Source organism: Schistocerca serialis, chromosome 11, assembly GCF_023864345.2.
Source record: "Schistocerca serialis cubense isolate TAMUIC-IGC-003099 chromosome 11, iqSchSeri2.2, whole genome shotgun sequence".
NCBI lineage: Eukaryota > Metazoa > Arthropoda > Insecta > Orthoptera > Acrididae > Schistocerca > Schistocerca serialis.
The window spans coordinates 75,005,983-75,031,184 of NC_064648.1; the positions used below are offsets into that span (position 1 = coordinate 75,005,983).

At 43.2% G+C, this 25,202-nt stretch overlaps 1 protein-coding gene across 1 annotated transcript; it reads left to right on the plus strand.

The window, feature by feature from the left end:
- The first annotated feature begins 3,540 nt into the window (after nucleotides 1-3,540).
- Nucleotides 3,541-25,202, plus strand: LOC126426461 (speckle-type POZ protein-like). Its single transcript, XM_050088374.1, has 2 exons — nucleotides 3,541-3,643; nucleotides 24,622-25,202. The coding sequence occupies exons 1-2, from the start codon at nucleotides 3,568-3,570 to the stop codon at nucleotides 25,200-25,202; spliced, it is 657 nt and encodes a 218-aa protein (XP_049944331.1). The 5' UTR covers nucleotides 3,541-3,567.

The following is a 25,202-nucleotide window of genomic DNA, read 5'->3' on the forward strand; positions in this document are numbered from 1 at the left end:
CTGTGGACGAGTGGTTCTAGGCGCTTCAGTCCAGAACCGCGCTGCTGCTACGGTCGTAGGTTCGAATCCTGCCTCGTGCATAGATGTGTGCGATGTCCTTAGGTTTAGTTACGTTTAAGTAGTTCCAAGTCAAGGGACTGACCTGAGATGTAAGTCCCATAGTTCTCAGAGCCATCTGAACCATTTTTTTCAGTATAAACAATCCTAAGTTGCTGATGTGCAAGTGCCTAACCTGCAAGCTGCTACAGAACTCGATGCTCTTGAAGCTACCACTTAACTGGGCCGCGACCAGTCGGCCGCGGCGCTAATGTCGTCTTCGCGTAGGGGCCGCCACTCTCGCGTTGTCATCCTGGCAAAGCGTCGGCCAGCGTGCGATTGGCCGACGTCTTCTCGCAGCCATCTCCTCTCTATCGTTCACGACTGGTATACCGGCGCTTGACTGTAACAGAAAACATCAGCGAACAAGTTGCAACGTCGCCAACAACGTACAGCAGTTGCAGGACGTCCTAGTTTGTAGTCGTACGACGGTTTAGGCCGCTGGTATACTGGTCACCCAAACAATGCACAATGCTTCTGTTTACGGTTACCGTTAATCAGCGTACGTAGACCGATATCCTTCCAACAACTAAGCAGAGAAAACGGTGAGGCAGGCTATGTTTCACCTATTTTGGAGCCCTTAAGGGATATAATCGCCTTTAAAACGAGACACATAGGGACACTTCACTCGTGATGCAGTGAATATTGCTCAACCATAGCAAAAACACACCTTATCTGCAGCAAAGTTCACGTCATGCTTAACCGGAATCGTGGGTCATTTTGGACACGCCGGCAACAATAAAACAGTCTAACAACGGAAACGCATGGGGTTTGCTTCATGCGCTACCCCCCCCCCCTTCCTTAGTTTACTCAAAAAAACGCCAATATTGGAAGAATACCCGCTTTTGAAACCCCGTGCCACAAAATAGTCGCGCACTGCGCTTCGTTGACGTAGTGAACGCTATGGAGAAATGAGGCTGCAACAAATAGCTGTGCCCTGCGGCGGGGTGTCTACCCCCCCAGACTCACTATGTGTGCAACGGAAGTGAGTGCAAACTTGCCAACCGTTGCGGAATTCCACTACGCGTATTGGAGTTTTTTGGCCTTCGTGGCGTAGCGGCGAAATTCTGAAATTGTTAAAAATGTAACGTAATTCAACTTTCTATGGCGAAATGTAAAACCCTCGTAAATTTTCACTGACAAGTACAAAACATGTAATATATGCACGGGAATGCAGGTACTTTCTCCATGATGACATACACTCCTGGAAATTGAAATAAGAACACCGTGAATTCATTGTCCCAGGAAGGGGAAACTTTATTGACACATAACTGGGGTCAGATACATCACATGATCACACTGACAGAACCACAGGCACATAGACACAGGCAACAGAGCATGCACAATGTCGGCACTAGTACAGTGTATATCCACCTTTCGCAGCAATGCAGGCTGCTATTCTCCCATGGAGACGATCGTAGAGATGCTGGATGTAGTCCTGTGGAACGGCTTGCCATGCCATTTCCACCTGGTGCCTCAGTTGGACCAGCGTTCGTGCTGGACGTGCAGACCGCGTGAGACGACGCTTCATCCAGTCCCAAACATGCTCAATGGGGGACAGATCCGGAGATCTTGCTGGCCAGGGTAGTTGACTTACACCTTCTAGAGCACGTTGGGTGGCACGGGATACATGCGGACGTGCATTGTCCTGTTGGAACAGCAAGTTCCCTTGCCGGTCTAGGAATGGTAGAACGATGGGTTCGATGACGGTTTGGATGTACCGTGCACTATTCAGTGTCCCCTCGACGATCACCAGTGGTGTACGGCCAGTGTAGGCGATCGCTCCCCACACCATGATGCCGGGTGTTGGCCCTGTGTGCCTCGGTCGTATGCAGTCCTGGTTGTGGCGCTCACCTGCACGGCGCCAAACACCCATACGACCATCATTGGCACCAAGGCAGAAGCGACTCTCATCGCTGAAGACGACACGTCTCCATTCGTCCCTCCATTCACGCCTGTCGCGACACCACTGGATGCGGGCTGCACGATGTTGGGGCGTGAGCGGAAGACGGCCTAACGGTGTGCGGGACCGTAGCCCACCTTCATGGAGACGGTTGCGAATTGTCCTCGCCGATACCCCAGGAGCAACAGTGTCCCTAATTTGCTGGGAAGTGGCGGTGCGGTCCCCTACGGCACTGCGTAGGATCCTACGGTCTTGGCGTGCATCCTCGCGTCGCTGCGGTCCGGTCCCAGGTCGACGGGCACGTGCACCTTCCGCCGACCACTGGCGACAACATCGATGTACTTTGGAGACCTCACGCTCCACGTGTTGAGCAATTCGGCGGTACGTCCACCCGGCCTCCCGCATGCCCACTATACGCCCTCGCTCAAAGTCCGTCAACTGCACATACGGTTCACGTCCACGCTGTCGCGGCATGCTACCAGTGTTAAAGACTGCGATGGAGCTCCGTATGCCACGGCAAACTGGCTGACACTGACGGCGGCGGTGCACAAATGCTGCGCTGCTAGCGCCATTCGACGGCCAACACCGCGGTTCCTGGTGTGTCCGCTGTGCCGTGCATGTGATCATTGCTTGTACAGCCCTCTCGCAGTGTCCGGAGCAAGTATGGTGGGTCTGACACAACGGTGTCAATGTGTTCTTTTTTCCATTTCCAGGAGTGTACATTAAAAGTGAAAGACTTACTAAGCTACTCGCAGAAACGTTAAGTGACTTGTTGAAAGTATGACTAGACATCCAAAAAAAGAACCGTTATTGATCATCATTATGTTTCGTACACAATTACGGAGGGACATTCCCGTAAGTTTGAAAAACATATCAATTATTATCTGAGAAATGAAGGTGATCAAAATACTGCTGCATCAACAAATTCATATATTTCACTGTGATTTTAATAAACATTGAAACGTTTCACACACACACAATGCTAAAATAAATCTTATAAATTAACTCCTTACGCCTTAGTCAGTTCAGATTCCATATAGAGAAGAAAATTACCTGTCGGATCAAACTACAATTACTACATTAACAGCAACTATTTGAATGAAGCACGATATTCAGGTCCATCACTGGGCACTGTCGTCCTAGCTGTCGCTGATCGTTAAATGCCCCAGCTGGAAAGATATGGAATATATTTGTTTATAGCTTAAATTATTTATTTAGCCTGTATATCGTCAGGATTTATGTAGACAATATCATAAATTACATTTGAAACTGTAGTGGAATTTGGATGTGTTGATAGCGGAATTAACTTATTTTTGGCTGGCAACATTGAACGGAATCAATCCAATGTGTTCTGTAGCTTCCCCTTGGGCAGTCACAATTAGAGTGGCGAAGTTTCGGGCGTAGTGTGTTAAGCCAGCTTAAACTGTGCGTGCGTGTGTTTAGTTGTTAAAACAGTCGCGTTTAAACAAAAAAAAACTATGAAACGGACAAGACAGAAATCCCTTTTGGTTATTTTTTCTAAAAAAGAGACACAGAATTCGGATGCACTTGTTTCGAAAGATAGTGGAATGTCACCACGTGATGCGGAATCTCAGCATGAAGAAGCGGGCCCATCCAGGAAAACTGAGGAAGAAACAAAGAAGGGTGAGTCTCCTATTTACCATTATAAAAAGGGTTATATGATTTTGAGCCACAGTTTTGCTAAAATTAAGAATAACCTTCCAGTTTAACATTTCATCACAAGTGAACAAATGGGCCTATCGCAAAATACGTTATACCAATTTTTTCTAGTTTAATTCTGCGTTAGGCTATTATATGAGAGAATTTGGTTATAATGTTTAATACCTATTTTCTACTTATATTTATAGTAACAATTGCCTGGATTATGGGGGCTTTCCCTAGGACCTACTCACTTCAAAACAATTGAAACGTGTTAGTGTCATCTTAATGAAATTTCATGTGGTTACAGGCACATGTATTGGCAGAGTAAATCTCAAATTAATAAATTATTCAATCACTTATTGAAAGTTTCTTATACTTTTCCTAAAATAAGTTTTCCATGAACAATATAAACATAGAAAGCGTGTGATTGTTTTGGAGCTCTCCTTTTGTGGTACCTAATCTTGAAACTACAATCACTGAGGCTGTACAGTGTGATATAATTTTATGAAGTTTAATAATGAATAATAGTTGCAACTTTGTCCATGTTGAAGTAGCTTTTTTGCCAGCAAAAATGGTGGATTGTTCATTGGCTGAAAAGTAAATGTGACAAACAGTTGCAGATAAAACAATTTTGCACCCCTGTCGGTGCAACTGGATTGTGAAGAAATTATTAGTAAATTAGCAGCAAGACGTAAAAGGCTAAATATAATACCATAAATTAAAGTTATTAATGTTTATTTTTAAATTAACTTACGACCTGGAGTTACAGCAAAATGCCAAAGTGTCACAATTTAAATACAAAGACTAATGTAATAATATTATCGCTTAATATAAATGATTAATAATGATATTCAAAAATACGTAATTACCTCCAATGTTAGCTTAGAATTAGTTGCTTTTTCATAAATAAATACCTCAACAGCTACAATACATATGTTTTATTTAAAGACGCTTGCATCAATTAATGTTTCTCTACAGTTATACCCGCATGTAATATGGATGCTAACGTATTTGTGGGTTTTTAAATTTCTACTTGATTGACTATTAGCGTTAACAGCAAAATCTTTTTATGTGGTGGGGCGTAGACAGGTTTACCTTCTTAAATGACAGTCTTACACCCCCCCCCCCCCCTCCATGCAAAAGCTGTAGGTACGTTCCTGTCTCAGTTTATTGTGAGGTGCACCAGGGACGGGGAGCTCGCTACTTGAAATTTACTGAAAGTCCAATCTGACTCACGATTCCTGATAAGGGCTTCTTTTAGGGTATATTCAATTATTTTGTGGGTTTCAGGCACTTTATTCCCAGAATGCAGCACAGTATCACTGAAAAAGAAATCTGTGAACTGTTATTAGTCGAAAATTATTCAGATACAGAACCTTTAAGCGATTTTGAACCTTGTGATTAAAAGAACGTAAGTGATGACGACATAAGTGACGATGAAAACACACAACAAGAAATTTGTTCTGATTCAAGTAATCCATCGTCTGGTGGTTTAGTAGAGGGAGTTAGTTGGCTCTCAAGTAGTTCATATTTTTGACGTAAAAATCGATTAAAGTGGTCTAGTCATCTACCAGCTAGGTCCAGAGTCAGAAGCCACACCATCATCACTCACCTGCCTGGTCTCATCGATACAGTTCGTCAAAAACGGAGCATGTCACCAATTCCGTCATGGCATTTGCTGATATCAGATGACATAATCGCACATACACTCCTGGAAATTGAAATAAGAACACCGTGAATTCATTGTCCCAGGAAGGGGAAACTTTATTGACACATTCCTGGGGTCAGATACATCACATGGTCACACTGACCGAATCACAGGCACATAGACACAGGCAACAGAGCATGCACAATGTCGGCACTAGTACAGTGTATATCCACCTTTCGCAGCAATGCAGGCTGCTATTCTCCCATGGAGACGATCGTAGAGATGCTGCATGTAGTCCTGTGGAGCGGCTTGCCATGCCATTTCCACCTGGCGCCTCAGTTGGACCAGCGTTCGTGCTGGACGTGCAGACCGCGTGAAACGACGCTTCATCCAGTCCCAAACATGCTCAATGGGGGACAGATCCGGAGATCTTGCTGGCCAGGGTAGTTGACTTACACCTTCTAGAGCACGTTGGGTGGCACGGGATACATGCGGACGTGCATTGTCCTGTTGGAACAGCAAGTTCCCTTGCCGGTCTAGGAATGGTAGAACGATGGGTTCGATGAGGGTTTGGATGTACCGTGCACTATTCAGTGTCCCCTCGACGATCACCAGTGGTGTACGGCCAGTGTAGGCGATCGCTCCCCACACCATGATGCCGGGTGTTGGCCCTGTGTGCCTCGGTCGTATGCAGTCCTGATTGTGGCGCTCACCTGCACGGCGCCAAACACGCATACGAGCATCATTGGCACCAAGGCAGAAGCGACTCTCATCGCTGAAGACGACACGTCTCCATTCGTCCCTCCATTCACGCCTGTCGCGACACCACTGGAGGCGGGCTGCACGATGTTGGGGCGTGAGCGGAAGACGGCCTAACGGTGTGCGGGACCGTAGCCCAGCTTCATGGAGACGGTTGCGAATGGTCCTCGCCGATAGTCCAGGAGCAACAGTGCCCCTAATTTGCTGGGAAGTGGCGGTGCGGTCCCCTACGGCACTGCGTAGGATCCTACGGTCTTGGCGTGCATCCGTGCGTCGCTGCGGTCCGGTCCCAGGTCGACGGGCACGTGCACCTTCCGCCGACCACTGGCGACAACATCGATGTACTGTGGAGACCTCACGCCCCACGTGTTGAGCAATTCGGCGGTACGTCCACCCGGCCTCCCGCATGCCCACTATACGCCCTCGCTCAAAGTCCGTCAACTGCACATACGGTTCACGTCCACGCTGTCGCGGCATGCTACCAGTGTTAAAGACTGCGATGGAGCTCCGTATGCCACGGCAAACTGGCTGACACTGACGGCGGCGGTGCACAAATGCTGCGTAGCTAGAGCCATTCGACGGCAAACACCGCGGTTCCTGGTGTGTCCGCCGTGCCGTGCGTGTGATCATTGCTTGTACAGCCCTCTCGCAGTGTCCGGAGCAAGTATGGTGGGTCTGACACACCGGTGTCAATGTGTTCTTTTTTCCATTTCCAGGAGTGTATTTGCACTCACACTAATCATAAAATAACAGAATAATCAGAAAAGTATTAAAATAATGCTACTTACACTAACCATTTGAGTATTACGGAAATGAAAGCAACCTTTGGTTTGTTACTATCATCAAGTGTATTGAAATCTGGCCATGAAGACATACAGAGTTTATGGGCAACTGATGTAACAAGCCAAGATATATTCAGAATAACGATGTCAGTAAAGAGATTTATGTTCCTGTTATCTGTTTTGAGAGTTCAATATGTGAATTTCTGGGAAGAAAGAAGAGCTAATGAACGCGCTACTCTCACTCAGAAATATTTGGAGATTTCATTCTGAACTGTCAAAAAAAAAAAATTATAATAGCTGCTCAGAATATTTGACAGTTGATGAACTGCTTCGCCCTTTTAGAGGGAAATGTTTTTTCAAGCTTTATATGAACTCGAAGTCTGCTAAACATGGCAGCAAGATTAAGTGCCTTTGCGACGCTAAAACACACTGTCTATACAATGCTTTTATGCTATACAGGCAAAGCAATTACTTATAAAACAAGCCAACTTTCCGTTCCAATACACAATGTACTGCAGCTTGCAGAACCTTTATTTGGAACAAATAGAAATATAACTGCCGTTAATGGGTTTTCTCCTGTGGAGCTCGTTGACAGACAGATGGACAATGGTTTGACCTTCATTGGAACGATGAACGAAATTAAAAGGAAAATACCACCATAATTTTTATCCAATAAACAACGGGTAGTAGGATCTACGTTATTTGGTTTCATGAAGGATAAAACGTTGACATCTTATGTCCAGAAAAAGGATCGAAGCGCAGTGGTGATCTCATCAATGCACCATGAGAATTCAGTCAATGAAAATAGTGGTAAACCTGACATAATTGAATTTTGCAAGAGAATGAAAGGTGGTGTTGATACATGAGATCAGAAATTCGCCAATTATTCAGTCCTAGAAGAACATTGAATATTGCGAGTGCAAGTGGATTCGTATTATGGAAGGCATCAAATGGTGTAAAGCGTATGAAAAGTAATCAGTACATAAAAGAAATTGGACTAAATTTGATGAGGCCCTTTATCACATAAAGAAAGATTATTCATCTTCAGTAGATTTGAGAGCAGGATAGATAATTTTCTAGGGGCAGCTGATGAGCCACAAAATGACCAATGACCAGAAAATTCACCTTGTAATCAATGTGGATCACGAAAAAAAGGAAAACGTTATTTATGTGGTCCTAAAACTGACAGCAAAATATCACAAAAATGCGACACTTGTTTTAAATTCATCTGTAAACGGCATGCAGGAAAAGCAGTGTTGTGTACCAAGTGCCGTTCTTCGTTCAGGTACTGATATAGATAACATTTGGACACCTCCATGTTTCGTTTTCATTGTTTTTGTTTATGACTGGTGGCATGTAGAGTCGTTGTTTAATGTTAAGCGGAGGTTATGAGAACCGCATAGTATATCTAGGTTTTTTTATGTAAGCAATCATGTAGCAATCCAAAGTAATATACTAAAATTTCTTGAAAAATATGAAACATAGGACTTAAAGTTGAACAAATAACACAATGTAAAATTTTTACTCAATAAAAGTTTATTTATATTAGAAATAAAATTTATTTTAATACAATCATTATGCATTTACATATGAATTATATCTTTTATGGGGATTGTGTTGAATTTCTATTCAAGGGTCCATCTGGACCAGCGATTTTAGTTATGTTCGTTAAACTATCACTTCCATTTAAGGGTTAACATCCATGCATTCTAATAATCAATATCCAAACATTCGATTCACGCAAAACCTCTACAATGAGGTACTGGTTTTGATGGACGACATATGCTTATCAGTCCCTAACAAACTATTGAGAATGGCTGCCCCAAATCAAGCCTCAAACAACGTTTTAGTTCACAATAAGCAATGGGAAATACTCTATGACGTTGACTAATTGGGCACATCTGTTCAAACGAATCTTCTGGGATTGGTTCCAGAACAACATATAGGCTATGACACAACCATGCATACAACTACAAGTCAATGTCGTTGACAGTATATCCTACATGCCCCAGGAGGCAAAATCAGAACGTTGTCCGTTTCATTTATTTAGAAAACATATGGTGGGTATCAAGTAGTACCCTTGCAGCTGCATCATCTGGAACTGTAGCAACTCTTTTCGATAGTGGCCAAGCATTGCTTTCAGCAACTAAATTACTGTCGCCTGTTCAATCACTGTGATATCTCTATCCAGTACCCACAAAACTGCCGTAATGGGTACAGAACTCCAATCGCGTCAGCTCATTATGAGGGACGAATGCACTACAGAGCAAAAAAGAGTTCATTGTACTCTCAGAGTAGAGAGATAATGAAGAGCACTTTGGTGGCCCACTCGTCTTCTTGTCTGCTGCTTCTTGACGAAGCTCTTTCAGCTGTACCTCATTCAGAAGCCATTGATGAAGTGAAAGCACTTCCCAAATTACCGGTATTATAGAAATATGTGCAAAACTGACTTTGGAGACGAATATCGGTGAGAAACAGCTACATGATGCATTTGCTGAACGTTATGCAACACAATTGTTCTATATTTGGAATGGAAGATTGACAACCAATAAATCAACACAAAGCATCACATTGGCAACGAACTTCCGTAAAGCCACAGCAATCACATACAAAATGATGCTAAAATTTTTCAAAATATCCCACAGAATTACAAAAGTTGTGAGAGATGGGCGATGCAGTGCTTTGTACACAACTACGCCTTTAGAGGTATTTCTTCTTATTAGTTGGATGAAGTAGTTCAAATGAGCAAAAAACAAGAGCAGTAATAAAAACCCACAAACAAATAATTAGAAAAAATGTGTTCAGATGTGTGTGAATTCCTAAGGGACCAAACTAAGGTCATCGGTCCCTAGACTTACACACTACTTAAACTAACTTATGGTAAGTACAACACACACATGATGCCCGAGGGACGACTCGAACCTCCAGCGAGACAGGCCACGCAGTCCATGACATGGCGCCTAAACCTCGTGGCCACTCCATGCCGCAATAATTAGAATGTAAAATTTAATAATTTCATTGCCTACAAAACTGAATACATTGATGATGCTTGTGGATAGGCCAGGAGCCTCTCCTGTGTGGAGTCCAGCCACTTGTTGCAAGGTTTTTCAGGTAAAGTCACCTCGGCGCCTGCGTGTCGATTGGGATGAAATGATGTTGAAGTCAACACAACGCCCAGTCCCTGAGTGGAGAAAATGTCAGCTATGCCTCACTGACCACTTTTTTTTTTTCCATGTTTCTAACATTCTTGACTATACCTAGGCACACAAAGGAAAAGAAGAAGATAATGCCATCGCCAGCCACTCTTATCGTAAATGAAGCACCCCCCCCCCCCCAAAAATAAAAATGATCTCCTCAACTTCATGTGTAGCCCCAGTTAATAAGACACCATTAACGTTTACCAAAGGGAAAGGAGGATACAACGGAGATCTTTTTTAATTGTGTTTTTAAGCCATCTTGGCTGCACCAGCACTTCCCCACAAAGACTGGCAATAGCCTTCAGCATCATCGGGAGAGAATCTGGGTGGTAGGGATGCGTTAGTAATTCACTGACGCACATCTTTTCACAAGTGCGTATGAATATCTGTTCAGGGGATAGATTCTGTAAAACGGAGGAAAGGAATGTATGTTGCTGTTCCTAGCATGTATGATCCATTTGCGGAGGTGGTTACAGAAAGCACCCATAAATATTGTTGGGTCTTAGAATTCTTGACAACTGCTCAATGACAGTCATTAATGTACTGCCACAAATCGAGGGACCACCACCAAACAGGTAGTAGGCAGCATGTCCGCTAATTCAAGCTCCTGATTGAGTCTTAGTCCACAGGAAACAGTTCATGCCTGGGAAGAGAAGCTTTGGGACTGTAGTGATGTCAGGAGTCATGTGTGAGATGAATGCCCACATCTGCTCGACCAAAGGGCAAACATCATTCACCTCGCCTCCACAGATATCGTTGTAGGCCACATGTGGTATGTAATGGCGATGCTGTGAGGTGTATCCTGCGTAGAAGCGACTTTAATATCTGCTTTCTATTAACCATCGTGTATCAGGTGGATTGGACAACTGACGCAATAGTCAGGGCCTGCACTTCCCTCCATACAGCATTCCACGAGAAAAGGGGCTGTTTTTCCTCAATCACATTCAGCAGAAGCTGCAATTGCAGTGAGACATACACTACCTTGGCCGTCGGTAGACGTGGAGGGAGAAGCGGGGTCCAGATGTAGTTGTATTTATGAAAGAAATAGTTCCAGCAGGAAAAGGACGTTGGGACCTTTGTCAGTGGCGCTGGGGCAACGACAGAGACTAGTCAATAGGCTAATTAGACAAGTCGAAATACATTGCCACATCTTGACATCCAAGAATTTAAAAAGGGCAGTTGTTTGATGTTGAAGATGACAAAAGCTGAGAACTCCTTTGCGCTTCACGAGGGTGGGGGACTCATAACGGACCTTCAACAACATGCCAGCTCGGCTAACACGTGTCTATCTATTGACGGCGGGATGTGAAAAGTTTGGGCCATGTGCAGGATTTGCGATGCAAGACAAACGTTTGCATACTGCGTCCATTGTATATGTGCAGGGTTCAGAGTCAATGGAAAAGGGGCTCGGCCTGGATCCAGCATAATAAGCGCCTATTGTTAAGGGCGACAAATCGCACCAAGTTGGCAGTAAAATTCAATGCCTAGACATGTTATCACGTAACGGACCTGCAGCAGAGTAATGCATTCAGCAGACAGCCCACGTCCTATAGGCAACGCGCGAGATTTGCAAATGTTAATGACACTGCCTGAAGCAATTCCCTAGTACTCCACCCACTTCACTGCTGCTTGAACATCGTTTCTGTTGCGCAGGACAAGGACCAAGTCGCCCAAAGACTCACTGAGGAGTTGATGGAGGCCGCAAAATAACGGTTCCAGGGCGAGAACGCACAAGACTTTGGAAAGAACATCTACCACACCAATCCTTATACCAGGATGGACAGCATAAGTCGACCATCATATAGGATCCCAGATGTGAACCTCAGCTGTCTGGGAATTCCATATTTGGCGTCACTGCTGCCAGATAAGAGCGATGAACCCTTTCCAAGGCCTAGCTGAAATCAAGGGAAGCGAAAACTCCCATCAGACACAGTGTCTGCCTAAGCACAGTAATGTTACAGTACCGACATAAGGCAGTGCAGATGTTGTGACAGCCTCCTAAAGACGCCTGATTGTGGGACACTACAAAACAAGCAACCCTTCTCAGGTGTGGTGTAAAAAGTCAAGTGAAGATCCTCATGTCAGAATTCTGGAGCATCAGGGATCAATAGACACTGATGCTTCCACTCTTCAAGGAAGCAGAGAGGGTGTCGGATTTCCATATTGCCTCCATGAGCTGTCGGCATTCAGGCAAATGGAGAGTTACGTTCAGTTTCCAGGGGTATCGTGAGGTGAAAGTGCCTATCTAGGCTGCATGGTCTGAAAAACCAATGAACCATATTTCAGCTGCTCATATTCCCCAAACAATTGGGCTTGAGAGAGAGATGACGTGTATATATATGGGAATTGCTGGTATGGTGTGTGAAACCCTCCCTGTCACCATGTACTTATTTCCACGTGTCAACAAATCGAAAGTTCGCCCCCGGTAGCTGAGTGGTCAGCTCGACAGAATGCCAGTACTAAGGGCCTGGGTTCGATTCCCAGCTGGGTCGGAGATTTTCTCCTCTCAGGAGTTGTCCTCATCATCATCATTTCATCCCTATCGACCCGCAAGTCGCCGAAGTTGCGTCAAATCGAAAGACTTGCACCTGGCGAATGGTCTACCTGAGGGAGGTACTAGTCACACTACATTTACATTTTAATGAATCGTGGAGAGGGCTTCACATATGGTGTCTATTTGGCAGATGGTGTAGATGTTTACAGTTCTGATGCCATGAAGAGTGAGCGCCATGCCGCTTCTGTCAAGGAGAAAAGTGAAATCTTTTGCAATCAAGCCTTCACAGAGAAGGACGTCATGCCACAGCCAATGGCAGATGCATGTAAATCGTGAGTGGTGTATCTGAAAGAGCTGACGAAATACATGATATAGATCTCCTGAAGGAGGGGTATGTCTGCACCTGCTGTGTTCTGTGAGCCTTGTAACATCGTTAGTATATGGCGCGCATTGATGTTACTGAAATTGAGCATGGCCTGTATTATTTAGTCCCCATGCCCACCTGGAAAGTTACGGGCACTCTGTCAGTGGCTGTGCATGGTATACCAGCTGGGCTTCTGTAGCATTGTCAGTCACTGTGTTGTAGCTCTACCCCATACCACCATCTGAACACTCCCTTCGGTAGCACAAGGCAGTAGTGTTGTGTCATCCTCTACCTCATATTCCCAGAAGCTCATTACTATAGATGTTGTGCCATCTGCTGTGCACACAAGTGGAGTCGTTACCAAAAGAGTTATGCCACCTGGGATGCACGCAAAAAGGGTTGGCACGACTGTGTCACTATGACATTAAGCAATCATGAGACAAGGTGTTAGAGGACTTGGCGTCATCAGACATTTGGTCTTCATCAGGCACCATTTGTTAAAGGTAGTCATCCAATGGTCACAGTGCCATTTCTGGCGCTTCCATTGCCAACATGCTTTTCAGAGTTGTGGCAGCAATTGTCCATTGGCTCAATGGCTGACAGAAGGAAGGCAGAAGTCGGTACAATACTAGCAGCCATTTCTGTGTTGTTGTCATCGGTGCTAGGCAGGAGAGTATCTCCTCCCGTTAACAGCTGCGGTTCCAGTGACGTGATAAGTGCCAGATCAGTCTCTGCGATGGCAGTCATCGTTTGTAATGGATCATGTGAGTAGTGCTGAAGATCTGCAGTTCACGCAGTGACCACAGCATCGATGACAGGATGGACAGTAGACGTCGCAATGTGGGCAGCGTCGTTGAGCGGTGTCTCTCCAAGCCAGAGCCAGCGGCTGTTTTTGAGGAATGTCCTTCACAGTTGCAACAGGCACAGGTATGGAGCTGCATGTCATATGTGACGATGGCCCTGCATTCTCCTATAGCCAGGTATATTTATTTATTTTACTTATGCATTTATTTTAGCTGGCAAGATTAGGGCCTTCAGGCTCTCTCTCACACCTAACCAGGTATACTCAGATAGAACGAATTTCAGTTTGTACAGAACATCGTGGACATACCACTTGTTATACTGTATTAATATTAAAGAAAAAAATAGAGATTATAACAGTAGTTCAAGGATAATTATAACAATCAAAAAATAGTTATAACAATCAAGAATAATAATAATAGTAATGCCTATGTATATGAAAGTAAACATATTTTTCTTTTATGAATGTCAGTCCTATCCCTAGTTGGAAATTTTCTCGTTATGTTCTTGCAGCTTGGAGGTATTCACATCGAGCAGTGGCATAAGACGATAGAATGGGGTGAAAGAGATATAGAAGAGGAGCTAGGTTAGAGGAAGAAAAATAAAATGGTAAACTTTGAAGCTATGATGGAGAAGAGAAAGAAAGAGATGAGAGGGGCACAACAATGGTGGCTATACCGTCCCTAATATGTAAGTTTTGAGTTCCCTCCTGAATGTTGAGTGGTTCTGGATAAGATGCAGATCACAGGGGAACGCGTTCCATAGTCGTATGGCTGAGATGGAGCATCACACGGAGAAAGATTTTGTGTTATGTAAGGGTAAAGCCAAAATGCTAGACGTATCCGATCTGGTATTGCGGTTGTGGAATGACGATAGGTGTTTAATGTGAGAAGATAAGTATTGGGGGCACCAATGACTAAGAAGTCGCTGAAGTAAGCACATCGTGCAGAGATCGCGTACCTTATGTGGGCGTATCCAATCTAGCTGGGAGTGTGAAGGAGTGATTTGATAATACAACCGTATATTGCATACGCATCTAACGCAAGCATTCATCACTAGCTCGAGGCATCTCGAATTTTCACTATTTGTGCCGTGTTGAACTACATCACAGTAGTATAGATTAGGCGCGATTAGTGTTTGGACAAATTTTTGTTTAACGTGGGTTGGAAATATTTTTTCTAAATTTTTGGATTGCATGTATGGAGGAGAGTGATTCCCAGCACGCTGTGACAGTTTGTTCTTCCCAGTTTAGGTGTTCATCCAAGATTATTCCAAGTTATTTTACTGTTTTTTGGTAGGGTAGTTGGGTAACATTGAGGAGTATTTGAGGGACTGTTTCGCGAAAGTACCTGCTGATTATCTTTTAATAAGATATAAGAATGACCTGCGATTTCTTGGGGTTTAGTTTCAGACCTAGATTCTGTGCCCATCGAGAAAAAGACCAAAGATCTGCGTTCATACTCGCTACTGCGTCAGCAATGTTCTTGGGGCTTGCACTTGTGTACAGTTGGATGTCGTCGGAATATAGATGGTAGTTGCAGGAGTAAATCACGGAAGAAATATCATTAATGTACAGTGAGATGAATAGTGGACCAAGGACGGAGTCCACAGCGCACGTTTTTCCATGATGACTCCTCCGACCCATTGGCTTATGTTTTTGAGGTAGCTGTCGAACCAGTGCATTGCGCTGTTTGAGAAATTCAGCTGTTTCATTTTAGTTAGTAATATATCAAAGTCAACAGTATCAAAAGCCTTGCTAAAGTCAAGCAGTGTGAGGATGGTAGCTTCACGTCTGTCCATAGCGTGTTTAATGTCATTAGTTACTTTGATTAATGCAGTTGCTGTACTATGGTGCTTTCGGAATAATGGCACATGCTTCTCTAATTCAACTTTCGGTTGACGGACAATGTTGAGAACAGGATAGGTATCAAAGATTTTCCATCTGTCGGCCTGGTGACTGTGTACATTGCCATATGGCTTGGAAGACGACATGACGATATGTGGTGGGACCTCAATTGGGAGCTCAAAGACCCTAATTGAATGGAGGCCCCACCATGTCCGTCAGGGTCCTTAAACTTGACGTTTGGCACGTGATGGATCTCAATGTCGGTACACAATTCTTTGGTGCGCATATTGACACCTTCAACGTTACCAGTAATAGAAAAGTGAATGTATAGTTACAACCTGTGGGTCCAGGCGAAGATCATCCCGTACAACTCATTTTCGAAAGGTCGTAGTCGTGCACATTCAACTCGAAATCTGATCCTGGTCGCCATCCGGCGTTCAGTGTGCGCCACGGCTCGCACGTAACAGGGAGCAGTGCACGGAGCCGCGGTGGGGAGTAAACAGAGAAACCGCGCGTGTGCTCTCCACGACGGGCAGGACGCGATCAGTCATCCGCGTGCCATGGCTATGCGAGCCGAACTATCACTCAGTCATGGAGGCGGACTATGAAACTGAATGACCTTTAAAAACAAATCAGTCTGCATATTTCTATGATTTTTCTACATGCAGTCTTTTTGGCACAATGGACTGTGCGTTTTCAGTTTTAACCTAGATATTTAGTTAGAAACCCGGCAAGTGGGAAGCACTAACAATGAAATTATTCTCCTTGTCGCCAAAGCGATTACCTGCAATCTAATTTTCTATCTGACAAGATCGAGAAATAGGAAAACTCGCTCTTATTAAGTATTTCGCAAAAATTAAGTCTTAACATGAGAAGGAAATATTTAGATACAGGTACTGTAGACTGAGGTGAACTAAGCCTACAAATGGAATGGCTTCTCTCTTCTACCCGACGCAGTTCGCACAGTTCAGAACTGGAGCCTGAACTTAAGTAAGAGGACATGTGACGGGACATCCTCCTCTAGCACTACTTTTCCATAACAGTACTTGTCGATAGCAGTATTATTTTCGGAATCTTGGACCAGTCAATATTATCTCAGCTACTTTTCTGAAAACTTTCATATAATTTCAGACATAGCATGTAATATTTCGAACTAAAATTTATGAAATGGAATTACTTTATAAAATATTTTTTTTAAATGTCACAATCGATAACTACTACTTCTGAATGTATAGTTAAAATAATTTTTTTACAAACATTTGAAATTACGACTTATTGTCACCCTTAAAATTTCTGTAATTAATTATGCAATCCTGTACTGTTTTCTTTGTTGATTTCTGGATTCATTTATGAAACAATAATCGAAATTAATTATGTAAATAAATCTAGTAAGAATTCATTTGTTAACCAAAATTGTAAACCCTTTCGAATATTATTACTTCTGCAGAGTGAGAGAGTCGTAAGCATGTCTGTGATCGGACGTATTTTTGTGCGAACACTTTAATTTCGGCTTTGTTAATGCGAAAAATCAAAATGCTGTTGGTATACTACAAAATGAGAAAATATATTTGTGTAAAAAACTTGCTGCAACCACAATCTTCAAATGTATTTGGCTTAAACCAAGTGCGAGGAGCTGATGTGACATTTATATCTTCAAAGAATCAGACCTCCTGAAAAGGAGAACTGCAGAAAACAAAAACTGACAAGCTAAGTAATCTAGAAAGTTAACAGTAATCTTCGCTCCTCTCAAATCATCATAGAAACTTTTGCCTTATGTTGACAACAGATGGAAGGTGGAAGGCGGAATGAGACTACAAACTGACAGAACGGTTTCAGTCTTCTAATCAGAGGCAGTCCGCACATTCCCCCATTAGGAGGCCAGAACGAAGGACATTTACTTCCTGGGAATCGGCTGTACTCACTCTCAAGGGAGGAAAATTCGTTCACACGGATTCTAACTTCCAATATGTACGGGAAACAAGAAGCAAACGAACTATATTTTACTAAGAGAAAGTCCACATCAAACAGTTCCTTTCCCAGAACAGTTCATTTCAAGTAGTTCGTTCGTGAAACACACATACTTAAACATACCTATTCATATGCATATAAACCAAAACTATCGGGCGAAGGGACTGTATATCTACGCACTGGTACTGCAATAAATCAGAATGAGCTCCTAAAAATTCAACCAAATTCCTTAATTCACTTCATTTGTCAGGCCTTCCGCTGGAAATTTGACTGGGTGTCATTCTTCTTCGAATCATAAAGCCACCACGATTTTCCAATGGTACCACTTTTTTTGCAAAAAAAGAGGATAATATCATTGAAACCACAATGTTAAACGGGGACATTGCAGGATAAGATATACTAATGCATCAAAATCCAATGATTCCAGCAGATATGCCACTCGAGTTGAAACGTTTGCTGTTCCCACTTGCGACTCACATTTTTAGAAACCAGCAGCAAAGCACAGGAACTTTCGCTGAAAGTGTGATTACTAAATTAGGCTAATACATCGTTCTCACATGCTGCATATGGCCTGATGACACGTTGGAAAACCTTCTGATTTATTCGTGTCCGCGCCAGATGGAGAAATAAAAAATACTGTGTATTCAAAAATATTTCACTACACAGAACTTATATACAAACACTTCGTTTGTTTGAATGGTAATGGAACGCATGCACAGTACTCGACACGACTCGAAAATCGAACCTTAAGTGCTTAACGTGGCTGAAATAAAAGTAGTGCATTGGTCTGCGGATATCCAACAATAATTATGAAAGGAAGACAATTGACTGTGCTTTTAAAGGAGTACGTGTGCGTTCAAGGGGAAGACATATGACAAGAACATTTACTGATTAAGACTAGTAAGTTATGTCTGGATATATGTACAAACTACATAACCACAGATACGTTTTCCGTGTTGTTACAAACGTATGGAAGGCAAAGTTAACAGGAAATACGCAAAGAACGTGTATGTCTGTGTATACAGTGAGATTTATGATGAGTCATCTACACTGGAGTGCCAAAGAAACTGGTATAGGCCTGTGTATTCAAATACGTAGATATGTAAACAGGCAGAACACGGCGCTGCGGTCGGTAACGCTTGTATAAGGCAACAAGTGTCTGGGGTAGTTGTTAGATCGGTTATGCTGCTTTTAATGGCAGATTATCAAGATGTAAGTGGGTTTGCACGTGGTGCTATAATCGCTGCAGGAGCGATGGGACACAGCATCTCCGAGGTAGCGATGAAGTGGGGAATTTCCCGTACAAACATTTCGCTCAACGTAACTGAAGTGCCATCCTTCCGCAAATTGCTGTAGATTTTAATGCTGGGCCAGCAACAAGAGTCAGGCTGCAAACCATTCATCATCGATAACGGACTTGCGTACCCTTGATGACAACATGACACAAGTCTTCACGCCTCGCGTGATCCAGTCAACAACGGCATTGGACTGTTGATGTCTCTAAACATATTGCTTGGTTGGGCGAGTCTAGTTTCAAATTGTATCGAGTGGACGGAAGTATGGAGACAACCTCAGGAATCCATCGACCCTGTATGTCAGCAGGAGATTGTTCAATTTGGTCGATGCGCTGTAATGGTGTGGCGCTTGTGCTGTTGGAGCGATATGGCACCTCTAATACGTCTGGACACGACTCTGACAGGTGACACGTACATAAGTTTCCTGTCTGCATCCATTTGTGTCCATTGTACATTCCGACGGATTTTGGCTATTTCAGAACGACAATACGACACCCCACACGTCCAAAACTGCTACAGACTGGCTCCAGGAACACTCTTCTGAGTTTAGACGCTTCCACTGGTCACCATACTCCCCAGACATGAACATTGTTGAGCATAAGTGAGATTCCTTGTAACGTGCTGCTCAGAAGAAATCTCCACCCCTTCGTACTCCTACGGATTTATGGACAGCCGGACAGCCCTGCAGGATTCATAGTGTCAGTTCCCTCGGCACTACTTCAGACATTAGTCGAGTCGATGCCACGTCGTGTTGCGGCACTTCTGCGTGCTCGCGGGGGCCCTACACGAAATTTCTTTGGTTCTTCTGTATATTCTAATGTTGATGCATTAATTTGTTCTGAAAGCGGTGCTGATATTCAAGACAATAAAAGCGGGTTAAAAGCTGTGAGCTATATGGGGAAGTTAACCTTGCATTACTGAGCCACTGTTTCACCAGGTGTCCAGTCTAGCTTACCAAATTCCCAACCATACTAACATTAATTATAATATTTTAGCAGTCATCTTACGATAACCAGTGATATATGTATAAAAAGACAATTTAAATAAAAAGAAATAAATCAGTTTATATTTGGACATTTATTTTAACATTGATCATTGTTCCGTTAAAATTTTAGCATATTAAACTTGATTCATAACTAAACTGGTGCCTTATTTAGGATTGTGAAAATGTGAGTTTGTAGTCTTACGGAACACATCAAATATGGAGCCAAGATTGGGAGACTGCATACAACACTGCATTCATAAAATAACACCCAAAGAACGTTGAAACATATGCAAGAGGAAATTGACCACAACCAACCGATTCAATTTTCACCCAAAGAAGTTATGTTCGTAGTGCAATCCTGTCCATCATGAAATTACCACACACTGGTATACTAAATTCATACTAACTCTCTGTGAAATATTCCCGAAAAAAATAGCTGAGGGCTACTTTGATGATTACACTACATGCTTCACGTGGTCAGCTTGGTTTACACAAAGAGTGTAACTCCGCAGTAATTTTGATATTTAAAATAAATTACCTGGAAACACAAATTACAAAAAAGAAAAAACCTTGAACTGGCTACTATCGTCTTACTATTTACCTGATAGGTCAAACAATTGTATATGCACGTGGTACTGGTCTCACAAAGTACACCCCACGTGGGTTGAACATAAAGAACAGTTGCTATATTGAAAAATATTGTCAAGACGAGATGTTATAATCTCACGCACATTCGTATTTTACATTGATGATCTTAGTTAGAGTTACAGATCATCCACATGTGGTTCCACTTTACTCACAAAGTAGTGACAAAGCAACTACTGGAAGATATTCTGAACTTCACACTCGAATTACACTGCATTGCAATTTAAGATAACATTAGGTATTTTAGATCTAAACCTGAAATAAAGGTGATTAAATTTTCAGTTAGGCTGAACTTAAGAAATCCATTGTCCAACAGACTTAGCAGACATGCGCTTAGCCAGAGATCTTACCACTTCAGATGCTCGCCGCAGACAGACTGCCGTGGGTCCCTCCTCAAGGGTGCCTCACAAATACAAACGGAAGTGACCAGAGAGGCAGCTTCCTATACCAACATGACAAGGGACGGAGAGGTCCATACTAAGAATAGAAACCTCTTTGCTTTTAGAAAGCGTAGCTACTTGTTCCGACGTTGGCCCTACTGTTCTCTAGCAGACGGGCTTGTCTGCAACCATCAAGCATGCAACTAGAAATACATTTGCTCATTCATCCCTTCACACAGAAGGGAAGGGGGATGACAGTATCTTATCACATACAGTATATAAAAGAAAGCGGATGTAGGTTCCGTATGAGACTGTGTGACATGAATTACATATAAACTGTGTTTGAAAGTGTAGTAGTGTGACAGATCGTTCTTGATTATGTGTAAAAGTAACACGTTCCACTGCTCAGTCTGCTCCCAGATAGAGTCAGAAACACCACAGTAAATTTTGAAGTGGAATGTATGCTGTAAATGACAATAGATTTAAGAAATTAACATGAAAGGAATCCAACAGAGACCTTTCAGCGTATAACATTCAAATGCTTAGTGTGTGTAGTTAGTTATACGTACAGATCGGACACCATCCTACATGTAGACATACATGGTGTAATGGGTATACGTGCAAATATTTCTATTTGTGAGTGAGAACAGAGTACTAAACAATATTATATTAGTACTTGCGTCATTTGCAGACTAATAATTATTATTTGCAAGTACATACGGAAAAAGCAAAAAATTGAAAATGTACCTTTCTATAGGCAGCAGATAAAGTATTGAAGGGTAGATGCGTACAAGCAAACTGAAAGTCTAGTGACAGGCGTACTCAATTTTTACGTACAATTACGACGGTGAAGTACACAAGATATATAAAAACTGAAAAAAGTATATATGGTTGCTAAATACTAAAGTGCCTATACAATTTAAGTTAATCATATTAATCTTTAATTTCTGTCTCAGAAATCTTTAATTTTTGTGTTAGAAAAATCTGGTAACAAACAGATGTAAAATGCATACAGGATAGACGTCTTTCGTTATTCTGAAGTTAGACCAGACATTATAGATAAATCCTAGTGAATTAACAAAATACACACAACAGTATAATGTTCACTGACGAAAGAAAGATACTGAAGCAATGGCCCGTTCTCTGTTGACCACACAGGGGAAGTAAGAGAAGAAATGTGAAAACATCACCGAGTTTTTTAGCATCGAGGAACAGAGTGTGTAGTCTCGAGACGGACTTGCATTTAGAGCAAAACATCTTTTAAACCCTGATTCCCTGGCCACCAAGTTGTCTTGGCGTGGAATTCGACGACCACGGTGAGGTACAGCTCTCTGTCCTCTGCAGGGATCAGCCTGCCAGCTCTCCTGTAGGCGTGGCGGCCACAGGGAGACATACGACAACAACATTTAATGAGTAAGCACTGAAAGTCGTGTGTGGATGTACGTACAAAGTGACATAACTACCGAAATGTTTTGTGTGTGGTTACAAATGTGTGAAAGGGAAAGCCAACAGGCAATGCACGAACGATATGTATACGTGTATGCAGTGATTCTGTATACCTGTTTCAAAATGGTTCAAATGGCTCTGAGCACTATGGGACTTAACATCTGTGGTCATCAGTCCCCTAGAACTTAGAACTGCTTAAACCTAACTAACCTAAAGACATCACACACATCCATGCCCGAGGCAGGATTCGAACCTACGACTGTAGCTATACCAGTTTCAATACTGCCTATATGTGAAAGGCAAGTTCATGGTGTCAGCTGTTCTGAATCAGCAACTTAAATGTCCAAACGCCACCTTTAGTAACGCTTTAGCGGGAGGTAGACGAGAATGCATTTTTCGTCCAAGCAACCCCTTTCCAATGTCTTAAGACGTGGCGCACGGTCCACCTCCAGAAACATGTGTTCCTCCTGCAGCAGTGCGACTCTGCGGCTTATCACTGGCACTGAGGAGAGTTGACACTGAAAATGGACAGCGACAGGTCATATGTAAAGCACACCTGTGCCAAGACGCAATCAATAATTCCACTGCCTGATAACGGTGAACTCATTGATAACAATGCCACCACAGCAGACTTATTAAACACGTTTTCCGAAACGAATTCACCAAAGAAGAAAAAGTAAATATTCCTGAATTCCAATTAAGGACAACTGCCAAGATGAGAATCGTAGTAGACATCCACGGTGTAGCAAGTAGGTTAAATCACTTAATAAAGGTAAGGCCTCCAGTCCAGATTGTATCCCACTCAGGATCCCTTCCGATTATGCTGATGCTATAGCTCCATGTTTAGGAATTATAAACAACCACCCGCCCACAGAAAGTTCTGTACCTAAAGACTGGAAAATTGCCCAGGTCACACCAATACCAAAAAATGGAAGTAGGAGTAATCCGCTAAATTACAGGCCCACGTCACTAACGTCGGTTTGTAGTAGGGTTTTGGAACATATACTGTGTTCGAACACTATCAATTTCCTCGAAGAAAACGATTTATTGACACATAGTCATCACGGATGCAGAAAACATCGTTGTTGCGAAACACAACTACTCAAGACGTAATGAGTGCTATCTACAGGGGATGTCCAATTGATTCCATGTCTTTAGATTTCTAGAAGACTTTCGACACCGTTCCTCACAAGCGTCTTCTAACCAAACTGCATGATTATGGAAAATAGCCTCAATTGTGCTGCTGGGTTCGTTATTTCCTCTCAGTAAGATCTCAGTCTGTAGAAATAGACGGAAAGTCATCGATTAAAACAGAAGCAATATCCTGCGTTCCACAAGGAAGTGTTGTAGGCTATCTGTAGTTCCCGTGCCGGGTAGCCGAGCGGTTTGGGCCGCCTTGTCACGCTCCGCGCGGCTCCCTCGTTGGAGGTTCGAGTCCTTCCTCGGGCATTGGTCTGAGATTTTTATGAGATATTGAAGCATATGTGATCTATATGTCTCGATTTCTCCATCATGGTACAAAGTGAAAACTATTGTGTGCAGCAGGAGGATTATGTGTGGAAGATGAAGTTCATACATTCGTTTGACAAGCTGTAGCATGCACCACATTGTCATTCATTACTTCTATTATTTGAAAATAAAAATTTATTGATGATAAATTATGTAATAGCTACAAATTGTTGCGAAATAGTCATTATATACATGATCTTTTAGAAATAATTTAGTATTGTGAGCGAAACGCAGTTAGGCACAGTTATTTGTACTCCTCATAAAATTTAATTTTATCCATTGGGGCGTTGTGCCACTACCCTACAAAATGTTGGGTGTTGTCATATTGGAATATGTCAGAAGTTGCCATCTAGCTATGCCCACCACCTCTATGTCACGTTTCTAGAAAGTCATTCCTGACTGTGACAGCAGTTACTTGCTCCCCTGTATCAGTTCCTGGAGAGAAACATGCTGGTACAGCAGTTAAGGGCAGAGGGATACAGATTTCAGGCATGAAATATCATTGTTTTCTTCAATAACTGCAGAAATCCGTACTGGGTGTTGAATAATGTATGCTCTTAGTTTTGTGCTAGATATTCATTGTGATACTTTGAGCAGGTAATTGTAGAAAGAGGCCTCTATTCGTTCTGTGGCATTTTGTACAAGCAAATAGGGAAGTTTTAAGAGGAGTTGTATTAGATTTTCAAAAGTATTATTTCCTTCATCTACACACTATAATCTATGTTGGGTGTAAATTTTATCCTGATAGCAGCTTTAGAAATGCCTTTAAATTGTGGCATTGATTAACTCTGCACTGACAGCCACTCACACTTTTTCCAACACTTGGGAAACTGTGTTCCAGAATCGCTGACAGTGGGACTCGTTCAGGAGGCTGAGGAGGACACGGCCGTGAATCTCGGAGCCCTGCTGGACGCCGGGGACGGCGCTGTGGTGACTCTGCTGGCTGGGGACACGCGGCTTGTGGCTCATAGGGCTGTCTTGGCCGCCAGGAGTCCCGTGTTTGCGGACATGCTCCGTCGCGTCACTGTAGAGGGCAGCAGCAGCCAGCTCGTACTCTCGGACACAGAGGGTCCTGTGCTGCGCCAGGTGCTGGCATACCTCTACACCCTGCAGGTGCCGCAGCTGCCCAGCATGGCCCCAAAGCTGCTGGTCGCCGCCGACGTATACGGCCTGTCGGTACTGAAAGCGCACTGTGAGCAACAGGTGGTCGCCCAGCTGTCTGTCGAGACTGCGGCAGCTGCAGGTGTTATCGCGATTAGGCATTCCGCCAACAGGCTGAAGCAGGCCGCCGTCGCCTTCATAAAGGCCCACTTGCTCCATGTGATGGCGACGCAGGGCTGGGCTGAGGCTGTAGTCAACGACCCACAAACTGTTGTGGAGTTGGTTCACCTGATTGCAGAGACACCGACAGACACCAGGTAA

Coding starts and splice junctions, on each gene's coding strand:
- LOC126426461 (XM_050088374.1), top strand. CDS start 3,568: ATGTCACCACGTGATGCGGAATCTCAGCATGAAGAAGCGGGCCCATCC. Junction 3,644..24,621: donor TGAGGAAGAAACAAAGAAGG/GTGAGTCTCCTA, acceptor ACTGTGTTCCAG/AATCGCTGACAGTGGGACTC.